The sequence below is a fragment of the Anguilla rostrata genome, chromosome 5 (genome assembly GCF_018555375.3).
Source record: "Anguilla rostrata isolate EN2019 chromosome 5, ASM1855537v3, whole genome shotgun sequence".
In the NCBI taxonomy this organism is placed as follows: domain Eukaryota; kingdom Metazoa; phylum Chordata; class Actinopteri; order Anguilliformes; family Anguillidae; genus Anguilla; species Anguilla rostrata.
This window is the reverse complement of record NC_057937.1, coordinates 56,556,415-56,575,987: the sequence shown is the minus strand read 5'-3', so window position 1 is coordinate 56,575,987 and position 19,573 is coordinate 56,556,415. Positions and strand designations below refer to the sequence as shown.

Sequence of the window (19,573 nt, the reverse complement as noted above, 5' to 3'; positions counted from 1 at the left end):
GTCTGTAGCACAGGCTATATTAGTGCTACAGTACTGGTGTGTCTGTAGCACAGGCTATATTAGCTCCACAGTACCGGTGTATCTGTAGCAGAGGCTATATTAGCGCTACAGTACTGCTACAGTACCGATGTGTCTATAGTACAGGCTATATTAGCGCTACAGTACTGGTGTGTCTGTAGCACAGGCTATATTAGCTCCACAGTACTGGTGTGTCTGTAGCAGAGGCTATATTAGCTCCACAGTACCGGTGTGTCTGTAGCACAGGCTATATTAGCTCCACAGTACCGGTGTGTCTGTAGCAGAGGCTATATTAGTGCTACAGTACTGGTGTGTCTGTAGCAGAGGCTATATTAGTGCTACAGTACCGGTGTGTGTGTAGCAGAGGCTATATTAGCGCTACAGTACTGCTACAGTACCGATGTGTCTATAGTACAGGCTATATTAGCGCTACAGTACTCGTGTGTCTGTAGCACAGGCTATATTAGCTCCACAGTACCGGTGTGTCTGTAGCAGAGGCTATATTAGTGCTACAGTACTGGTGTGTGTGTAGCAGAGGCTATATTAGCGCTACAGTACTGGTGTGTGTGTAGCAGAGGCTATATTAGCGCTACAGTACTGCTACAGTACCGATGTGTCTATAGTACAGGCTATATTGGCGCTACAGTACTGGTGTGTCTGTAGCACAGGCTATATTAGCGCTACAGTACTGGTGTGTGTGTAGCACAGGCTATATTAGTGCTACAGTATCAGTGCGTATGCAGAAGAGACTTTATTAGCGCTACAGTACTGGTGTGTGTGTAGCAGAGGCTATATTAGCTCTACAGTACTGGTGTGTCTGTAGCAGAGGCTATATTAGCGCTACAGTACTGGTGTGTGTGTAGCAGAGGCTATATTAGCGCTACAGTACTGGTGTGTGTGTAGCAGAGGCTATATTAGCGCTACAGTACTGGTGTGTCTGTAGCGGAGGCTATATTAGCGCTACAGTACTGGTGTGTGTGTAGCAGAGGCTATATTAGTGCTACAGTATCGGTGCGTCTGCAGAAGAGACTTTATTAGTGCTACAGTACCGGTAAGTCAGGGCACAGCTTTTCCTGGAAGCTCAGCAACCTTTTTCCCCACTGAGGGCTATTACTGAACAATCACAGACCAGCCATGATAATTAGTAGAGTATCTCTGTCTAAATGAGTCTCTCTTAACCCCCCCCCACCCACCCCGCCCCCCTCCACCCCAACTCCCCCCCTCCTCCTCCCCCTCCCCCTCACCACCACTCTCTCTCCTGATTGATGTCTGGTGGGCGTGTGCCAGCCACGCGATTGGCTCCAAACAGCCAACTGAACATTCCCTCGCGAATTTAACTTCAAATTACCCGCGGTTATTTGTTTTTTTCTTCTTCTTCTTCTTATTATTATTATTATCATTTGATAATGAAAGCAATTTTCCACAGGCTGGTGGACATCCATATCTACTTGTCATGATTATCACGGCTGCTGATGATGCTCAGGACGGACGCGGAATCGATCCCGATCGCCGAGATCGTTAAAGCAGGGGTTACCGCGGCGACGTTTCAGGGTCTGAAACCGCTGTGGAAAAGCGGGCTTTCCGCTATTGAATTTCACCCGCACGTGTGTGTGTGTGTGTGTTAGCGCGCGCGGGGCTAATACGGTAATGCGCTAACGCGCGCCGCGGGGCTAACGTGCTAACGCGCGCCGCGGCCGCGCTCTTTGTCTCCCAGTACAGGGGGAGCTGACGCGCTGTTTCCCCGCGCAGTCCCAGGGCTGCTGGGAGGGTTTCCTCGGGTTCGAGCGGCGTGCCGAGGCAGAACGCCAGCGCGGCGTCCTGGGGACAGCCGGTCCCGCGCGCGGTTAACACAGCGACCCGCTCGGCGTAAACAGTCTGCAGGAGCAGGGGGGGGCGGGGGGCGGGGGGAGTGCGTGAGAATTTGTGCGGTTCAGTGTGCTCAATGGGGCAGGAGAGGGGAGGGGTCAGGGAGGATTTCATGGGTAAAGATCTCCCCGGGTGATAGTGATGGCCTCTCCCCCTCTCTCTCCCTCACTCTGTTCTTGTCTGTCTGTCTCTCTACCTCTCTCTGTCGGCCTGCCTGTTTTTCTCTACCTCTACTCTCACTCCGTCTGTCCCTCTGTCTCTCTCTCTCCTGTCTCTCTCTCTGTCTCTCTCTCTCTCTCTCTCTCTCCCTCTTCCTCTCTGTCTCTCTCTCCCCGCCGGGCTGGGCTGCATCTGGAGTGGATTTTGTGCGAGCAGACACTGAGGAACATGATTACATTCAGTTAACTGCACTCTAAACTGATTATGCATGTGCCAAGCTAATGGACTACATTTGCAAGAGGAAAAATAACATCCAATCAATCTCAATTACTGCGGACCGCACCGGCCCCCGAGACAAGGAAGGTAGCCAGCTAACCCCACTCCTCCTCCTCCTCCTCCTCCTCGCACCCATTTCCTGCTGACTGCACCCCTGACTTGGCCTCTCACCCCTCCCTACCTGGACCGCGGTGTCCCCTGTAAGACTGAGACCGTGTCGGACGCCTCCTCGCCTGGACCGCCAGGTGCCGCTTCCCGCAGTGTCCATCCAAGGCCTGCGTTCTCCACAGGGGGGTCCCGTAGGTACTGTAGGGGGGGGGGGTCTGTGATCTCAAGCTCAAACCGCACCTCTCCCCCCTGGTCCACAGTCCTTTTAAAACTTATTAAACTTATGACGGGGGCTTCCGGGATGTCTTTGAGCCTGGGTCAGGGTCCCGGGTTCAAACCCCCTGATCTAAGGGCCAAGTATAAAACTTGGAGGATGATATGAGTTCTGCTTCATGCTGCTTTGAAGCGCACTGTGCAGTAAGGAACCGTTTCACCCTAACGGGGCAGAGGTACCGCGATCTTAGTGCAGGACCCGCCAGTTTGAGAGCAGCCCGCTTGGCGAGGGTCCCCCCCCGATCGAGCCGATGTCCCGGGACGACTAGGGCGGCGTTCCCGTGTATCCCAGCTCGCACTGGGAGCCGTTCGGAGCGCCGAACCCCTCAAAGCCGTCAGCGGGCGGGGTTTCTCACATGACGGGCAGGGGTCAAAGTTCACTGGGGAGGACCGGGAGGGGGGGGCAGAGACGGGGAGAGGGGGGTCCAGGGCCCGTCGGCAGTAGCGCCGGGGCGGAAGGGAGCGGGGGGGGGGGGGGGTAAGGGCGGAGCCACTCTCCATGCGGTGGTCCACGCCGTGACCGCCTCCCCATCTCACCATCGCGGGGCTTTTCGGAACATTCCGATACGTGATGTGGAGGGGGGCAGGGGGCGGGGGTATATTTAGAAAGCCCTAATATGGGCTACATACCACAGACTCTCAAATTATCCTGTCCACCTCAAGTCCTCAGTTTAAAGCTTGCTTTTTAATTCCAGTAATTACAGGTTTGGGTTAGCATGGAGCCGCGCGCACAAAGGACCCTGCTTAATGCGAACCAGTCTGATCCGGGCCGCCGCCGTGTCCAAGGGGCTCCCACATCTTACAGGGCTGTTTACGCCGAGTCCCTGATCGAGTTTCATCCCCCAAGAGGCTTTTAAAACAGAGAGAGGAAAAGGAGCGATTTATATCGAATTTCTTTTTTTGGGCAGGAATAAATAAACGCGTGCCTTCGCGTTTCCCAGCAATCCCGTAGGCAGTGGGGGCGTCCGCATCGTGTCGCCGGGGCCTCTGGGACGCTCCCGGCCCGTATCAGTCGTCCCGCCGGGCCCTTAAATCCAACAGGACCGGGGAACCCAAAATACGGCCCGAGAGGAGAGCCGCGGCAGCACCAAGGCTCGGGAAACAGGGACTTATTACGGGCGTGTCTCACCGACCCCATAAAACCCGGCTATAACTTGGGACAGGTTCCGAACGTCTTCGCTTGGGCTCTTCGGCGGGTCCAGACGGGCCAAGCTTCCACAGCCTCCTCACAGAGGCACCCCCGCGGGTGTCCCACGGGCTCTCCCGTTCCCAAAATCCCCAAATCTCGAGGAGCGGCGATGGAAAACCAGGCCGGGAACGACGCCGCTCTCTCGGTCTCCTCCGCAGGAAGTGCCTGACGTACCTCCACCAGAGCGCACTGACTGCAGGGAGAAGCTCCCATCAAAGTGGAGACAGTGTAAATACAGCCTCTTAGCCTAAAACAGGCCTTCCCCATCACACTCTCCCCAAAAGACCAGGCTCTCTCACTTATTCCCTCCCTTTCAGAATTCACTACAGAGCACGCAGGTCCATAACGGGACAAAAAATCTGGAAGGAGACGCACAAAACTATGGTGTGATATAGATTTCTGGAAAATAACCGTAATACGCACAGTTTAATATACATTAAAATCCATTTATTTACTCCCCTTAATCGCAGCGCAGGTAATGTTTAATTGGGGGAAGGTGAGGTCCTGCATGCAGACGGGGAGCGGTTCTGAGAACCCATCCCCCCCCACTCCCCCGGCACGCGCGGTTGCCAGTTTGGGCTAAACCCAGCGGCCACGGACACGTGGGCGACAGCGGGTAAGTGGAATGCGGGCGGTTGGATTTATGGCCGTTCGTTGGGGGGGTGGGGGGGGGGTTCATCCGTTGGCCATTATGGGATGATTAGAGGAGCGGGTGAAGCTCCAGGTCCAGCGAAAAATCAATACGGCTGCCTCAGCGCTCTGAGGGCCGTTGGCGGGAAGGCTCGTCTTCTCACACGTCTCCTCCGCCTATCCCTCGCTCCCCCTCGCCCCTCCCCCCCCCCTCCCCCCAAACCCAACTCCGCCCCCCCACCCCAAACGCCCACAACCCCGGATAACACAAAAATCATGTCCTACTGCACTACCTGCAGACTCCATCTCTGGCCACATCACAGGTAATGAGGTGTTTGGGGGGGGTGAATTTTCAGTAAGTTTGGAGTGGGCCAGGCCCCCAGCAGTGTGTGTCTGACTACAGGGCGGATTACCAACGTGGGTCCATGTGGCACACGACTCATTTCAAAGGTTCCTGGCATAACCACGGTGAGAAATACCAGCCAAATAAAACTTAACAGCCTAACGAACACCCAAAGAGCCTTCGCTGGACTCTGGCGGATTAACCCGCATCATTTGAAGTGCAGGAGACAGTGTAGCCCCTGGTCTGGGGGTCGAGCGGGGTGAAAGGTGAAGGGTCGCGCGGCGCTCACCTTGTAGAGCTTGAGGCTGGCCTCGTGGCGGGAGTTGACGGTGTGCAGCCGCAGCTTCTCCAGGCTGTTGGTGTAGTAGTCGCAGGCGTTGCACTTCAGGTGGACGGGGTTGCCGATGGCGACGCACTTGAGGCGCCACTCGTTGCCCTTGCCCCCCTCCTTGATGTGCGCCACCAGCTGGTACTTCTGCACGTGCTTGTCGGTCTTGCAGTGCAGCTGGAAGTTGGCCTTGAGCTGCGTGGTGTAGCGGCACAGCTTGCACTGGTGGGAGTCGCCCGCCGCCGCCCGCCACTCCTCCTCCGGCAGGCTGCGCTCCGCCCCCATGTGCAGGCCCAGCACGTCCAGGTTGTCGGTGGTGAAGCGGTTGCACACGGCGCACTGGAAGAGCTTGAGGGAGGGGTCGCTGGTCTGGGACAGGCTCTCCCCCAGGGTCATCAGCTCCTCCGACACCAACTGGCCGCCGCCCAGCCGCAGGTCCACGGGGATGTCCCCTCCGACTAGGGGGAGAGAGAGAGAGAGCATGCACACAGACAGAGAAAGAGAGCATCCACACAGAAAGAGAGAGAGAGAGAGAGAGCATCCACACAGACAGAGAGAGAGAGAGAGAGAGCATCCACACAGACAGAGAGAGAGAGAGAGCATCCACACAGACAGAGAGAGAGAGAGAGAGCGAGCGTCCACACAGACAGAGAGAGAGAGAGAGCATGCACACAGACAGAGAGAGAGAGAGAGCGTCCACACAGACAGAGAGAGAGACGGCATGCAGAGGGAGAGAGAGAGGGAGGGAGAGATAAGAGAGAGAGAGCATGCACAGAGAGAAAGAGAGAGAGAGCATTCAGAGAGAAAGAGAGAGAGCATGCACACAGAGAGAGAGAGAGAGATGAGAGAAAGAATAAGAAACCACGCATACATATACAGAGAGAGTGAGAGAGACAGAGAGAAAGAGAGAAACCGCACATACATACACATAGAGAGAGAGAGAGAAACCACGCACACACACAATAATTAGTTACTTATGTGTTCAGCACATTTTTGCATTTTCATTTTTGCGTTCTAGTTTGCACTATATATTTAAGGGATTTCTGGTAATATATCTCCTTTAATGTTCAGAATTTGGACTGGAAGAGTCAGTTTCAAAGGGGGGGGGGGCAAAGGGGGGTCAGTGCACAGCTAAAAATGTCTCTGTGTGATCCTCCCTGAGGGTAGGAAATTCCCAAGGACAAAAAAAAAAGAAAAAGAAAAAATCCCCAAAAAAACGGAAAGGTGTTGGGTTGGAGCTCTGAGCAGAGGAACGCTCCGCTCTCTGGTTCCAACGTCCCTCTGAGGACGGTGAGCAGGCCCCTGTATTTACGCTCCTAATTTTTATCAAATCAAGATTACTCCTCCTTCGAGCCGGGAAAGAGAGAAAAGGTTTGGCTCCTCGCGGGACCAGACCCCTCGCTCCGCGGGAGGACGGATTTACACCCCGCCCCGCCCCGTCCCGTCCCGTCCCGTCCTGGCCGGGTTCGGAGTCGCAGCCGCGCGCTAAATCAACTCCAGAAGACCAAAGGCAGGTCGCTTCATTACGGTGGAGATGCGGAGCGTTTCCAAGCTTCCCGTCCTGCTGCAAATCCAAGCCAGCCTTTTCTGTTTAAGAACAGCCCGCACCCCCCCGCCCCGCCGACCCCACCCCCCCTCGCCCCCCTTTTTGGAGTCTTCTCGGCCCAAATCGCTGCTAAATCAATAGACGCCTGCCCGACTAATCCGGCGTAGCAAACGCAGGCCAGATTCTGTCCGTCTGAAAAAGGAGCAGGAGAGAGTCGGAGATTCGGAGCAGATTTTGGGAGCAGCGCAGGAGTACGCGCGGAGCAGAGGGGATGAGGGGAAGGAGCAGGAGAGAGTCTGAGAGTTGGAGCAGAGGGGATGATGGGAAGGAGCAGGAGAGAGTCTGACAGTTGGAGCAGAGGGGATGATGGGAAGGAGCAGGGTGTGCTGGGAGTTAGCGCCTCTGCTCGCTGATCTCTGCTCTGGGCGCCGGCTGACCCCGTCTGGCTCGGCGCTGAATGAACTCCAGCAGCGTGGCTCTTACTCACTGCCGTGGTACGCAGGCCGCAGTCAGGCCCTCCTCCATTACCTGAGCTCCAACAGCCCGGAGACCAGGAGCTCCGCTGGGCCCTCAGAGATCACCCGCTACTGCAGAGCTGCGCCTAACGCCTCCCTGCTCTCCTCCTCCTGCTCTCTCTCTCCTCCTCTCCTCCTCCTGCTCTCTCTCTCCTTTCTTCTCTCTTTCTCCTTCTCTCTCCCTCTCTCTCACTCTCCTGCTCTCTCTCTCTCTCACTCCCCCTCGCACATACGCAAACACACACGCATGCACTCACACACACACACACACTCACACACTCACACACCTACACACACACACTCACACTCACATTCTCTCACACACACACACACACTCACACACTCACACACCTACACACACACACTCACACTCACATTCTCTCACACACACACACACACACACACACACTCACACACCTACACACACACACTCACACTCACATTCTCTCACACACACACACACACACACTCACACACACTCACACACACACACACACACTCACACTCACACACACACACACACACACACACACTCAGACACACTGACACACACACACACTCACACAGGGATCTCGAGCTGGGCTGTGGACTCAGTGCCCCACACAGGAGTTTAAACTCCTTGTGTCAGAAAGCCTGGATAGATGTCCATGAATCGGTTCGGCCTCTTAGCCGGGGGTGTAGGCTTCGGTTCCTGCAGGCGAGGGAATACGGTAATCCTTCAAGATTATGACTGACTTCCTGTCCGTCTTTTTCAGCGCTGAGATACAACAAAAGGAAGAAATATAGAACTCTGGTGCTTCCCTCTCCAACAAGATCTATAACGCAGTAAAGGCTGCAGCACTTCAGCTGAAAGGTTTATATAAATCTGGGGGAAAATATTCTTTAATGCGCAAAAAAAGAAGAAGAAAAAAAGCGAGGGTTGCACATAATCTGGAGGTTTAAGCGTCAGGTGTATAAAGCGGGTTTATGTGAAGCTGGGCGAAGTTCACCGGCTTTCGCAGGATTTCCGGAACAGTCTTTCCCAGGTGTGGCGGTACTGGGGAGGCGTAGCGGACGGCAAAGCCGGGCAAGGCTGCACAAAAGGGCACACGCCCGAAGCCTCCCCAGTCCGGCCCGTGCCGCCACGGAGCAGAGCATTCTGGGTAAAACTGCCAGCTCCAGCCGGTTCAAGGTCTGTTATCAGAACTAGGCACCCCTGAGCAGTCAAATAGGACAAGTAAAAAAAAGTCTTGATGAGTATTTTAGTCCTACAGCACACTGAGTCTCAATATCTTTTTTTAAGATATAAAATATCAGCTTGTTTTAAAGTTACTGTTTCCTTGACATGAGAACTTTTCTCAGCCCGTAGGTGAATCTTGAAATGAGTCAAACTGTCTCACCTCACTGGCAATATTTTTTGTCCTATTTAAGCAAAAAACGTAATAGAAACAAGATTCTATTATCTATAAATCTAAATATAAGACTAAAATACTTATTTTTTTGTTTTTTTTGCAGTGAAGTGGTGGTACGAGGCGGCAGCATAGCAGGGAGAGTGGCAGGATGTAGCATTCCAAAGACGGAAGGCTGTAGAAACTTGTTCACAAGTGTGTGCCTGGGCACCTGCGTGTGTAATTGTGTGTGTACGTGTGTGTGTGTCTGTGTGTGTGTGTGAGCACGGATGCGTGTGTGTGTGTGTGTGTGTGAGCATGCATGTGTGTGTGTGTGTACGCACGTGTGTATGTGTGTGTGTGTGTACGCACGCGTGTGTGCGCACGTGTGTGTGTGTGTGTGTGTGTGTACGCACGCGTGTGTGTGTGCGTGTGACGACCGCAGCTTGTTCAGGCCCAGCTGCAGGCGTGTGGGTGCCTCTCTACGACGCGCTCGCTCAGCGTTCCTCTGCACTCAGAATGAGCCAGATGGCAGCAGGATTTTTTAAAAAAACATTCGTCACAGCGATCAATCCCCCCCTGCGTCTCTGAACCGGCGACGGCTCGACACAGGCCTGCGTGAACCTCGGGCTTGTAGCTGGCCCGCAGAGGCCCCACATCCACTCACTCCGTCCTCCCCTTTTTCAGACCCAGATTAAATTTATAGCTGCAATTACCATGTTTTTTGGGGGGGAGGAGGGAGGAGAGGGTGAGAAGAAGCGGCGGTGTGGGAATATGACGTTAACGGCGGCCATGTTTGGCGGGAGCCTCGAGGACGCGAGTGCACACGGCACTCCATCAGCGCCGGCCGGCCCCGTCGCCACGGCTACCGCGGGACGATACCGCCACGGCCACCCGTGACCCACATACACAGCCCCTCTCTGGAATAACGACGCCGCGTCCTCCTGTGAGGAGAGAGAGGGAGTGTGTGTGTGCGTGTGTGCGTGTGTGTGTCTGTGTCTGTCTCTGAGTGTGTGTGTGCGTGTGTCACTGAGCATGTGTGAGTGTGTGTGTGGGCCTGTGCATGTATGTGTCTGAGTGTGTGTGTGTGTGTGTGCATGTGCGTGCGTGTGTGTGTCCTCTATTATAAGAGCAGGCCTCTAGTCTCAGAGCAGCCTCTATTATTAGGGCCTCCCTCTATTCTCAGAGCTGGCATCTAGCCTCAGAACCTCCCTCCATTCTCAGTCAGCCTCTATTGTCAGGGCAGGCCTCTATTCTCAGAGCAGCCTCTATTCTCAGAGCAGCCTCTATTCTCAGAGCAGGCCTCTATTCTCAGAGCAGCCTCTATTCTCAGAGCAGCCTCTATTCTCAGAGCAGGCCTCTATTCTCAGAGCAGCCTCTATTCTCAGAGCAGGCCTCTATTCTCAGAGCAGCCTCTATTCTCAGAGCAGCCTCTATTCTCAGAGCAGCCTCTATTCGAGCGTCAGAGCAGGCCTCTATTCTCAGACGCAGCCATCTCAGGTTCTCAGAGCAGGCCTCTATTCTCAGAGCAGGCCTCTATTCTCAGAGCAGCTCTATTCTCAGAGCAGCCTCTATTCTCAGAGCAGGCCTCTATTCTCAGAGCAGGCCTCTATTCTCAGAGCAGCCTCTATTCTCAGGGCAGGCCTCTATTCTCAGAGCAGGCCTCTATTCTCAAGGCAGGCCTCTATTCTCAGAGCAGGCCTCTATTCTCAGAGCAGCCTCTATTCTCAGAGCAGCCCTCTATTCTCAGAGCAGCTCTATTCTCAGAGCTGGCCTCTATTCTCAGAGCAGCCTCTATTCTCAGAGCAGCCTCTATTCTCAGAGACTCTATTCTCAGAGCAGCCTCTATTCTCAGAGCAGGCCTCTATTCTCAGGGCAGGCCTCTATTCTCAGAGCAGCCTCTATTCTCAGGGCAAAGACAGCCGTGCTACAGGGACAAACGAGACCACTTCCACAGCACAGCAGAGAACAGCTGAGAAGAGGCGGGGTCTGGAAACCACACCCCCACCCATCCTGTTTGAAGTGTCTCCAAGTGGGGGGGGGGCAGGGGGGGTTGGTCTCTCTCATCAAGGATCTTCTCCTTTAAATTGTCCCCACTCATTTTCTCTCCCTCTCTCTCTCTGCTACTGCCAACAAAAGAAACCTCCCAGAGTTCAGTAGGCCAGGCATGCCCTGGGGCAGCCAGTGGGAGTGGAGAGAGAGAGAGAGAACAAGAGGGAGAGACAGAGGAAGAGCGAGAGGGAGAGAGAGCGAGAGACGGAGAGATTGGGAGAGAGAGACAGAGGGAGAGAAAATGAGAGGGAGAGGGAGAGAGAAAAAGGCCTCATGTGCTCTGGACTCATTAACCTTTGACCTCCCAGTGCCCTCGGAGTCCTGCTGGTTCAGTACGAACACAGAAAAGGGGCATGAACAGGCAAGACCCCCCCCCCCCAATGGTGGCAGGAAAATGGGGCTCCCATCTGTTGGAACTGCGTAAGGTGGGCCTGCTCAGTCCTCACCGTGACAGTGAGCGCCAGGAATAATCTCAAATCCACAAAATAAAAATTTAAAAAAGCTGCCAAGGTCTGGCAGAGCAGAATTCAAAAGAAAAACTTTATCATGTGCGGCGGGGGCAAGCTCACACAAGCGCTATTGTATTTCTGTTTTTTTTTCTTTTCTTCCTGCCTCAGACTACACGTTATTTATTTTTGCTCAAATCAAACACAGCTGGGCTTTTGGAAATAAACAGCTGGCAGCGAAGCCGGGAGAGACTCCGCCCTGCTGAACTCCAGCTGAACTGAGGTCAGAGAGGGCGTTCCCTCTGCCCCGAGCACTGGGCCCGGGGGGGCTGCGGTACTGCCGAAAACTGGGCGGGGGGTGGGGGAGGGTGGTCTCACCGAGGGCGGAGCCCATGGCCGCCATGCCGGGGTCCAGGTGGAAGCCCCCGAGCAGGTACTGGGCGTCGGCCGAGGCGGGGTCCATCTTGAGGCCGGGCGGCAGGCTCATGTTCTGGGCCAGGTAGTACTGGTAGAGCTCGGCCTCGGAGGGCGGGGGCAGCCCCCCCAGGCCCAGGCGGCCGTGCTGCATCTGCGTCACGTTCTGCTGCAGGAGCATCATGTTGTGCATGTGCTTCTCGCTGGTCATGTGGATGCGCAGGTTGCGGGCCACGTTGGTCTCGTAGTCGCACACCTCGCAGCGCCACGTGGGCTTGCTTTTTGGCTTGGTGGGGGGGGAGGGGGCCCCGCAGGCCCCGCCCGAGTGGGGGGCGGACTGGGCGGCAGCGGGGTGGTGGTGCGGGTGCGGGTGCGGGTGCGGGTGGGCGTGGGCGTGGCTGTGGCTGTGGCCGTGACCGTGCCCGTGGCCCGGGTGGTGGGCGGCGGCCTGCGCGGCGGGGGGGACGGGCACCGCGCTGGCCCCGCCCCCGGGGGTGTGGCCGAACACGGGGTCGGTGGAGGGCACGGTGCCGCCGTTCTGCAGCGTCTGCATGTTGTTCAGGTGCTTGTCCGACTGCATGTGGATGCTCAGGTTGCCCTTGGTGGTGGTGGAGTAGTTGCAGACCTCGCAGCGGAAGGGCTTGTAGCCGCAGGTGTAGCTCTCGCCCCGGGCCAGGCGGGGGTGGCTCTGGCCGCTGCTGCAGTAGGCGCAGGAGCCCCCCGAGTCCGGGTGCTTCTCCTTCATGTGGGCCTCCAGGGTCTGCTGGTACTTGTAGTGCCAGTTGCACTTGGGACACTTGAGCGTCTTGCAGGAGTTGCGCGAGTGCATCATGGTCATGTGACCGCCCAGCGAGCGGGAGGAGCCCAGCACGGTGTCGCACTTGGGGCACTCCACGCCGCTGGCCGCGCCCGCGCCCGCCCCCAGCCCCGCCCCCAGCCCCGCCAGGCTCTGCGGGCACTCGCCGGCCCCCGCCAGGTCACAGGGCGTGCCCGGATGTGGGTGCGAGTGCCCGTGGGCGTGGGGCGAGGGGTGCAGGTGGTGGTGGTGCAGGTGGTGGTGGTGGAGGTGGTGCAGGTGGTGGTGGTGGTGCAGGAGGGCCCCGCCCTCGTCCTCCCCGTCGGCCGGGCCTTCGTTTGGTTCAGGAGCTGTGGCACTGTCTCGATTGGCACTTTCGTCGGCGGCCGCGCCGCCGGGCGCGGGGGAGGGGGAGGAGCCGCTGGAGGCGCAGGCCGGGCGGGGCCCTTCGGCGTCGTCGTCATCGTCGTTGTCCCCGCCCCCTCTTTCGGCGGACGCCGCCCCCGCCAAGGTTGCCGTGGGGACCCCGGGCCCCTGGCAGTTAAAGCTCAGAGGGAGCTCAGCGCTCCGGCCCCCGCCATCCGCGCCCGCCCCCCCTTCCGACGGCAGGGCGGGGGCGAAGGGCGGGGTGGGGGTGGGGGTGGGGGCGGGGCTGGCGGGAGGCCGGAGAGCACCGGGCGCTGATAAAGGAGATTTGGAAATGCTTTGGTTTGAGACGGCCGCTTCCCCCCCATCTCCGTCGCCGCGGGCCACCAACGCCGCGGCGCCACCTTCTTCTTCTTCATCGTCGTCTTCCTCCTCCTCCTCCTCCTCCTCCAGTAACAGTTCTTCCTCTGCCTCCGAGCCCACCCCCGCTCGGGGCGAGAGCTCCTTGGCCACGTCCCCCAGCCCGGTCCGCTCCGGGCTGTCCCCCACGCGGGGGCCCTCAGCGCCCGCGGGCCCCTCTGCTCTCCCTCCCTGCTGGGACAGGGTACTGGAGTCTTTGGCAGGGCCCGGGGCTGAGCTTCGGGAGGGCGACCCCCCCACAGTCAGGAGGGAGCCCAGGGGTCCCGGCTGGGAGCCCGAATCTGAGTCTTTGCTTGAGAGGGACTCGTTCCTCTCTCCTCCTCCCCCCCCTCCTCCGCCGCCGCCCCCGTCCCCGGCCCCCGCGTCCAGGTGCACGCCGCTGAACGTCCCGTAGAAGCTCTGCCCCGAGCCGAGGGGCGGGGGGGCGGGCGGGGCGGGGGAGCTCTTGTTTTTTGGTTCCAGGAAGCTGATGAGGGGCTCCTTGTCCTTCCCGATGCCCTGGATGATGGCGGAGGCGTGCCCGTTGCCCAGGAGACGGCGCTCCTCCTCGCTCAGGGTCATGCGGTGGTCGTGCACGGCGTGGGTGGCGAAGGAGCGGGCGAAGCCGAAGGACAGCTTGCACAGGAAACACATGAGGATGGGCTTGCCCTTGCCGTAGAGGGCCAGCCCGTCGAATTTGGAGAAATCCACGTTGTTGGGAACATCTTTGGATACGCAGGACCTCTTGGCAGACCCGTCGCTGTTCAGGTAATCCTTGTTGCTCTTGTGCCGCACGTCGAAGACGCGGAAACTGTGCAGGACAGGGCTGGGGCCTGCCAGGGCTGAGGTATTGGGGAAACCTTGGTCTGAGGGGCCGAACCACTTCCTGAAGGAGGAGGCTATGTGGAACGTGTTGATGATCTGGGGGTACACCGAGGAAGAGGAAGAGGATGAGGAGGAGGAGGAGGAGGAGGAGTTCCCGGCGGGGTCGCCCGTCCTGCCCGAGGCGGGGAGGGAGTTTTGGGGGAGCAGCCCGGGAGCCGAGCCCCCCCCGCTTTGGATGAGCTGACTGAGGCTCTCCACGATGTAGGCCGAGCCGTCCGGCTGGTAGACGATCTCTCCGGCCAGGTTCTCCACGTCGGCGCTGTCCTCGTTCTCGTCCTCCTCCTCTTCCTCCACCTCGTCCTCCTCCTCTTCCTCCTCTCCGTCCTCGCCCCCGCTCTCGGCGAGCGCCGCCCGTCGTACCCGCTGCTGCCGCAGGAGGGTGGGCATGGCCCCGCCCCCCGGGGCCAGGGGCAGCCCCGTGAAGGGCTGCAGGCTCGGGAAGCAGCTGTCCATCTCCATCCCGTCCAAGTCGTCCAAGTCTTCATCCTCCTCCTCCTCCTCTTCTTCCTCTTCCTCCTCCTCTCCGCAGCTGCCCCCTTCCTCCTCCTCTACCGCCTTCTCGACGTCCTCCTCCTCCTCCGCCTCCTTCTCCTCCAGCCCCTCCCGCCTGGTCTTCTGTCGCCGGGGGCCGTCGCCGTCGCCGGGGGCGAAGGAGGGCGGGGTCCGGGTCCTCACGCCCTCACGGTGGGGCGTGGCGCGGGCGGCCTGGAGGCGGGCGGGGTAGGGCGCGGACGGCGACAGGGGCTCCGGGGGAGGGGCCTGGCCGCTGGGGGGAGGGGCCTGTGCGTCGGGGCGGTCCTGCGGCGGCGGCGGCGGCGGCTGGGAGGCGGAGGCGAGCCCATCGTCAGTCCCAGAAACGGCGGGAGACTCACAGCGTTCCATGCTGATGCCCGCATGAGGCGCTCATCGCATCCAGGCCTGGAGAGAGGGGGGGAGGGGGTGGGGGGGGAGAGAGGAGGGGGGTCCTTTTTAATTCCCTTTTATTAAACACAAAACACTCCGCAGACACATAACAGCAAATCTTATTAAACGCATACAAAAACAAACCCCACCCCTCACTCCTCTGTCCCATCCGTGACCCCCCCTTACTTAAACCAGGAATTAAAAAAAAAAAACATTGAAGGACCAAGGAGGAAAAAAAACAAAACACATAGTGATACAGAGATGGAGGAACTGGGAAACGGGAAAGAGACAAAGAGAGAGAAAGTGGCGGAGAGGGAGAGAGGGAGAAGGAGAAAGAGGAATGAGGTGAGAGCACAGCAGAGACCGTCGTCTCAGTTACAGAAGCACCGCTTTAATTAAAGCAATAGCAGGCCATTGTAAAGAGAACGCTGCACAGGCACATAGGTTCTGCTGTACCGTACACCATCATCAAACAACAACTTCTCCTGTTTTTTATTTATTATTTCCAGTGGGTCAGGGTACACTCATAAAGACACGGTCTCTACATTCGACTGAGGGCCTGGGGCATCTGTAGTGTACACTACAGCTCAATGAACGCTTGCACAGCTGAGAACTGCGTAGTGTACACTACAGCTCAATGAACACTTGCACAGCTGAGAACTGCGTAACATTCCTGAGTCACTTTTTTTAAAAAGACAAATCAATGCTGGACAAACATGGAATTAGGTAATTGATACATCTAATTCCCACTCGTTTGTTATAGTAATTATCCACAATTAATATGAATACACACAGACGCACACAGACACACACACACACACACACAAGTCAGGACCCTAAACACAAGTAAATAAACAGCGCAGGGTAACGTCGGGGCCGAGACTGAAACTCAGACGTGTGTGCTGATTGGCTCTGCTCGCGCCAGCCGCCCGAAAGCCGCGTGTCTGAGACGATCCCCGCCCCCCGGGACGTGCGGACGTGTGTGCGGCGCGTCGCGACGTCGGGCCCTCCGTGTGACCCCGGTCCGCAGGCGCCGGTCCAGCGGGGGGCCCGGAGACGGCAGGACACACGCAGAACTGGCTGAGCTAATCGCTGGATCACACGCACGCAGGGCTGCACTGATTGGACGGCGGGCGGGCGGGCGGGCGGGCGGACGAGCGGACCTGAAACCGATAACTCCGGCCCGGCCTTTCACCTCTTTCACCTCCTCCTCCTCCTCCTCCTCCTCCTCCTCTGGCTGCTGCTGCTGAATATTACATGAGCCAAGTTTCCCGGCAACCGCACCGCAGCCCGTCCGATTAGCGCTAGCGCTAGCCCCGCCGCGCGGCTTCATTTACCTGCACATTTACTTACGCATGCAAATATCAGGAGCAGCGCGGGTGTGTGTGTGCGCACAGACGCACGTCCACACACACTGCACATGCACAGACGCACGCGCACACACACTGCACACGCACACACTCAGACACTCAGACCCACACACATAGACACACACTCAGACCCACACACACAGACAAAGTCACAGACACAGACACACCAATGCACATGCACGCACACACACGTGCATGCATGAACAGGTGCGTTTGCACACACAAACACACACTCAAACACTCAGATACACACGTATATGCACCAAGAGGCGCGCACACACACACACACAAGCCTTTTATCTTTTATATTATCTGTTTTTATTGTTTTCTCTCTCGCTCGCTATTTTGCTAATTACAACAAGTCAATTAATTCCCGAAAATCATTTTGTAAATGGAGTGTATCAGTGGCACAGATAGAATTTTGATAATTTGATAGGGAGCTTGATTTTGAAAAGATATTGTGTGAGGCAGCCTGGAACGAAAAATCACCCAAAAGCTTTCATAGAGAGAAGCGAAGAGTTGCCTGTTTTTACAGTAAATGTGTAGTGAAGGTCTCCGCCATTTTGTGCCAATTTGATGATGTGTTTCACTGCACACATAGGTCAACGCTGCTGATATTCCCCACTGTCAGCAGAATGAAGGGTTAATTCAAATCAGAAAAGTTTTTATTCACCTGAATTAAAGCACTTTAATTTGGTAAATCCTACCCCCGTTAAGGTAAACTTGGGCTGCTGGGTAGCTCAATTGGTAAAAAAAATTTTTTTAAAGGACTTCAGAGTCAGAGGATGGGTAAGCATGTACAAAACAAATGCCAATAATTTATACAGGAAACCTTTAAATCACCAAAGATGCATAACGGTTGAAATCGCTAGGAAGTTCAAATGTAGGCCTTTACTTTTCTAATGCGAGACACAAATATGCCAACAGACCGTAGAGAGGAGGACAGACCTGGAGTGTAATCATCACGCTCATAGCTAGCCTGATAACGGCTTCTCCATACGACCTACCAGCGGGTACAAGACCAACACGACTCAATATCACACACACCACCGGAGTAAAACAAAGCACCACCGTTCAGCGGCGAAACCCCTGTTTGGGTACTTTAAGCGCGGTGTCTGCCCGAAATCTCCGGGTGAAAGCGCTGACACGGCGGAACAGACCAGAAGCAGCGGCGACGCATTTCGGAGCCTCGAACCCGCTAAAGCGTCCCAGGCCGGCGGTTAGCGGGAAAGCAGATTACCCCGCGGAATGAAAGAGGGCAAACTCAATAACCCCGCGGGGTACTGATGCCCCGCCCGATCGCAGGGAGCCTCGCCGTCTCGGACAGGGGGGGGGCGCAGGGCGCGACGGGACGGGGTGGGACGGGACGGGGCAGGGCGGGACAGGGCGGGACAGGGCAGGGAGGGGCAGGGCGGGGCAGGGCGGGACGTAGCGGGATTGCTGGGCCACACCTGTCCAGAGCAGGAAGACCTTTAACCTCTCTGATGCTCAAACGAGCGAGACGGACGGACGGACGGACGGACGCACCAGCTCCAGGAGCAGTGATGCGGCCGCCGCCACCGTCGCCATCTCTGCACTCGCCCCGTTTATTATCTCCGGCGAATGAACGGGCATAAATTTGAGAAGCTGGCACGCGGGCGCGGTCTTCAATCTCACCTCAAAAAAAAAACCCAACTCCCCAAGTTCTCCACCCACTCGCCCCCTCCCACAGGCAGTAACCCTCCAATCAGCACTCTCTCCTTTACCCTATGACTCTACGAGACTCAACGAGACCATGAGCTGTAAGAGGTCACCCGTCCAACCTTCTTCTTACAATACAAACAGCTGTTCTGTTAGGTTAATTTCACACTGATTGTTAATGGGCCTCTGTGCCTTGTTGGTGATACTGCATTTCTGCACTGAGTGGAGGACACTGATGTTCTCCACTACGGTCCATCGCTCCAGACAAGAGCACCGCCAGATGACTGTAACGCAGCGTACAGGAGACAGGGAGTGATTTCAGCCCTGCTAATGCAGTGGAGAGAACTGCCAGACTCGGAGGACACTAGAGGCAGGTACCGGTGCTGGAGTTACAGGCTGTTCCAGCGGTCCTGGCAGGTGAACTAGAAAGGAAGTGAAATAGCAAGTTGAGCAAAATGACAATAATCAAAGACTCCACGCTGAGTCTGTCAAAGTAACCGCCACTGCCAGAAAGCTTGGTCACCAGGATGTACAGCACGAATCACCATAAAAAAACATATTTCTATTTTTTCTGGGGGGGGGGGGGGGGACTATGTATAAAAAGGGCTGTCATTTGTACACATATTGCCTGATATGGATGGTAACCACCCTCAAATTAAAGCTGCTGGTCTGCTCTCTAACCTTGCACTCTGCTTAATTTCAAATCCAACGTGCTGGAGCACAGAGCCTAAATAACAAAAAGTGTGTCACCATCCCAATACTTCTGCATTTAACTGTAACTCCATATTACAGCCAAGCATTCGAGTCACGGCTTTTTTAAATAACGTTTTTTAAAGAAGATGAACCCACATTCCCAACAGGAGGAGACAACGCAGGAGGAGGCGGGGGTACAGGAGTTCCAGCTCTCTGGGTACGCGTGCAGGCTGAGAAAGTAGGGCAGGAGAACGCCGTTTCGGAAAAGGGGGGGTGGGGAACAATTAGCCCCCGCTCGCAAAGACTGATTAAGCCTCAGTGCTGTCATCACACTCATTAGGGAACACGGTGCCCCCCCCCCCCCCCGATCTCCTGTCTCCACACACAGGCCCCTCGCCCCTAATAGCATCAGACAGGTGAGCGTCTCAGGTCACCGGCACGCAGAGCTGGCACGCAGGCACGCACACACACACACACACACACACTCGCAGGCACGCACCACTCACAGACACACACAGACACACACACACACACAACGCGCACGCGCACTGCCACACACACACACACACACACACACACACACACACCCACACACACACACACACACACACACACACACACACACACACACACACACACACACACACACACACACACACACACACACACACACACACACACACACACACACACACACTCACACTCGTCCGGGATGATTCCGAATAACGTCACCGCTCCAGCCCTCAGCTGAAGGGACAGAGCTGGTTTCCGTTTTTTTATTTTTATTTTTTAATTCCCTTAATATTGACAAGGGACAGAAAACATGTCCCCCCTATGTTTATAAAAAAATAAATATCCCGATTGGCTGATGGGATCATAAAGGGTAATAAAAGGAAAAAACAAAAAAAAAAAAGGAAGTGCGCTGGTAATGCAGAGTGTCAGCGGACGGGG

The 19,573-nt window shown here is 56.4% G+C and overlaps 1 protein-coding gene across 1 annotated transcript in view; it reads right to left on the bottom strand.

Annotated features, from left to right (window-relative positions):
- Positions 1–19,573, bottom strand: part of LOC135255749 (zinc finger homeobox protein 3-like) — a 191,164-nt gene that overhangs the window by 103,533 nt on the left and 68,058 nt on the right. The window contains exons 2-3 of the mRNA XM_064337308.1: positions 11,495–14,894; positions 5,152–5,648 (exon numbers count right to left, since the gene is read on the bottom strand). Of these exons, the coding sequence (XP_064193378.1) occupies positions 5,152–5,648; positions 11,495–14,858 (3,861 nt within the window). The 5' untranslated portion in view covers positions 14,859–14,894. The remainder of the gene's footprint in view (positions 1–5,151; positions 5,649–11,494; positions 14,895–19,573) is intronic.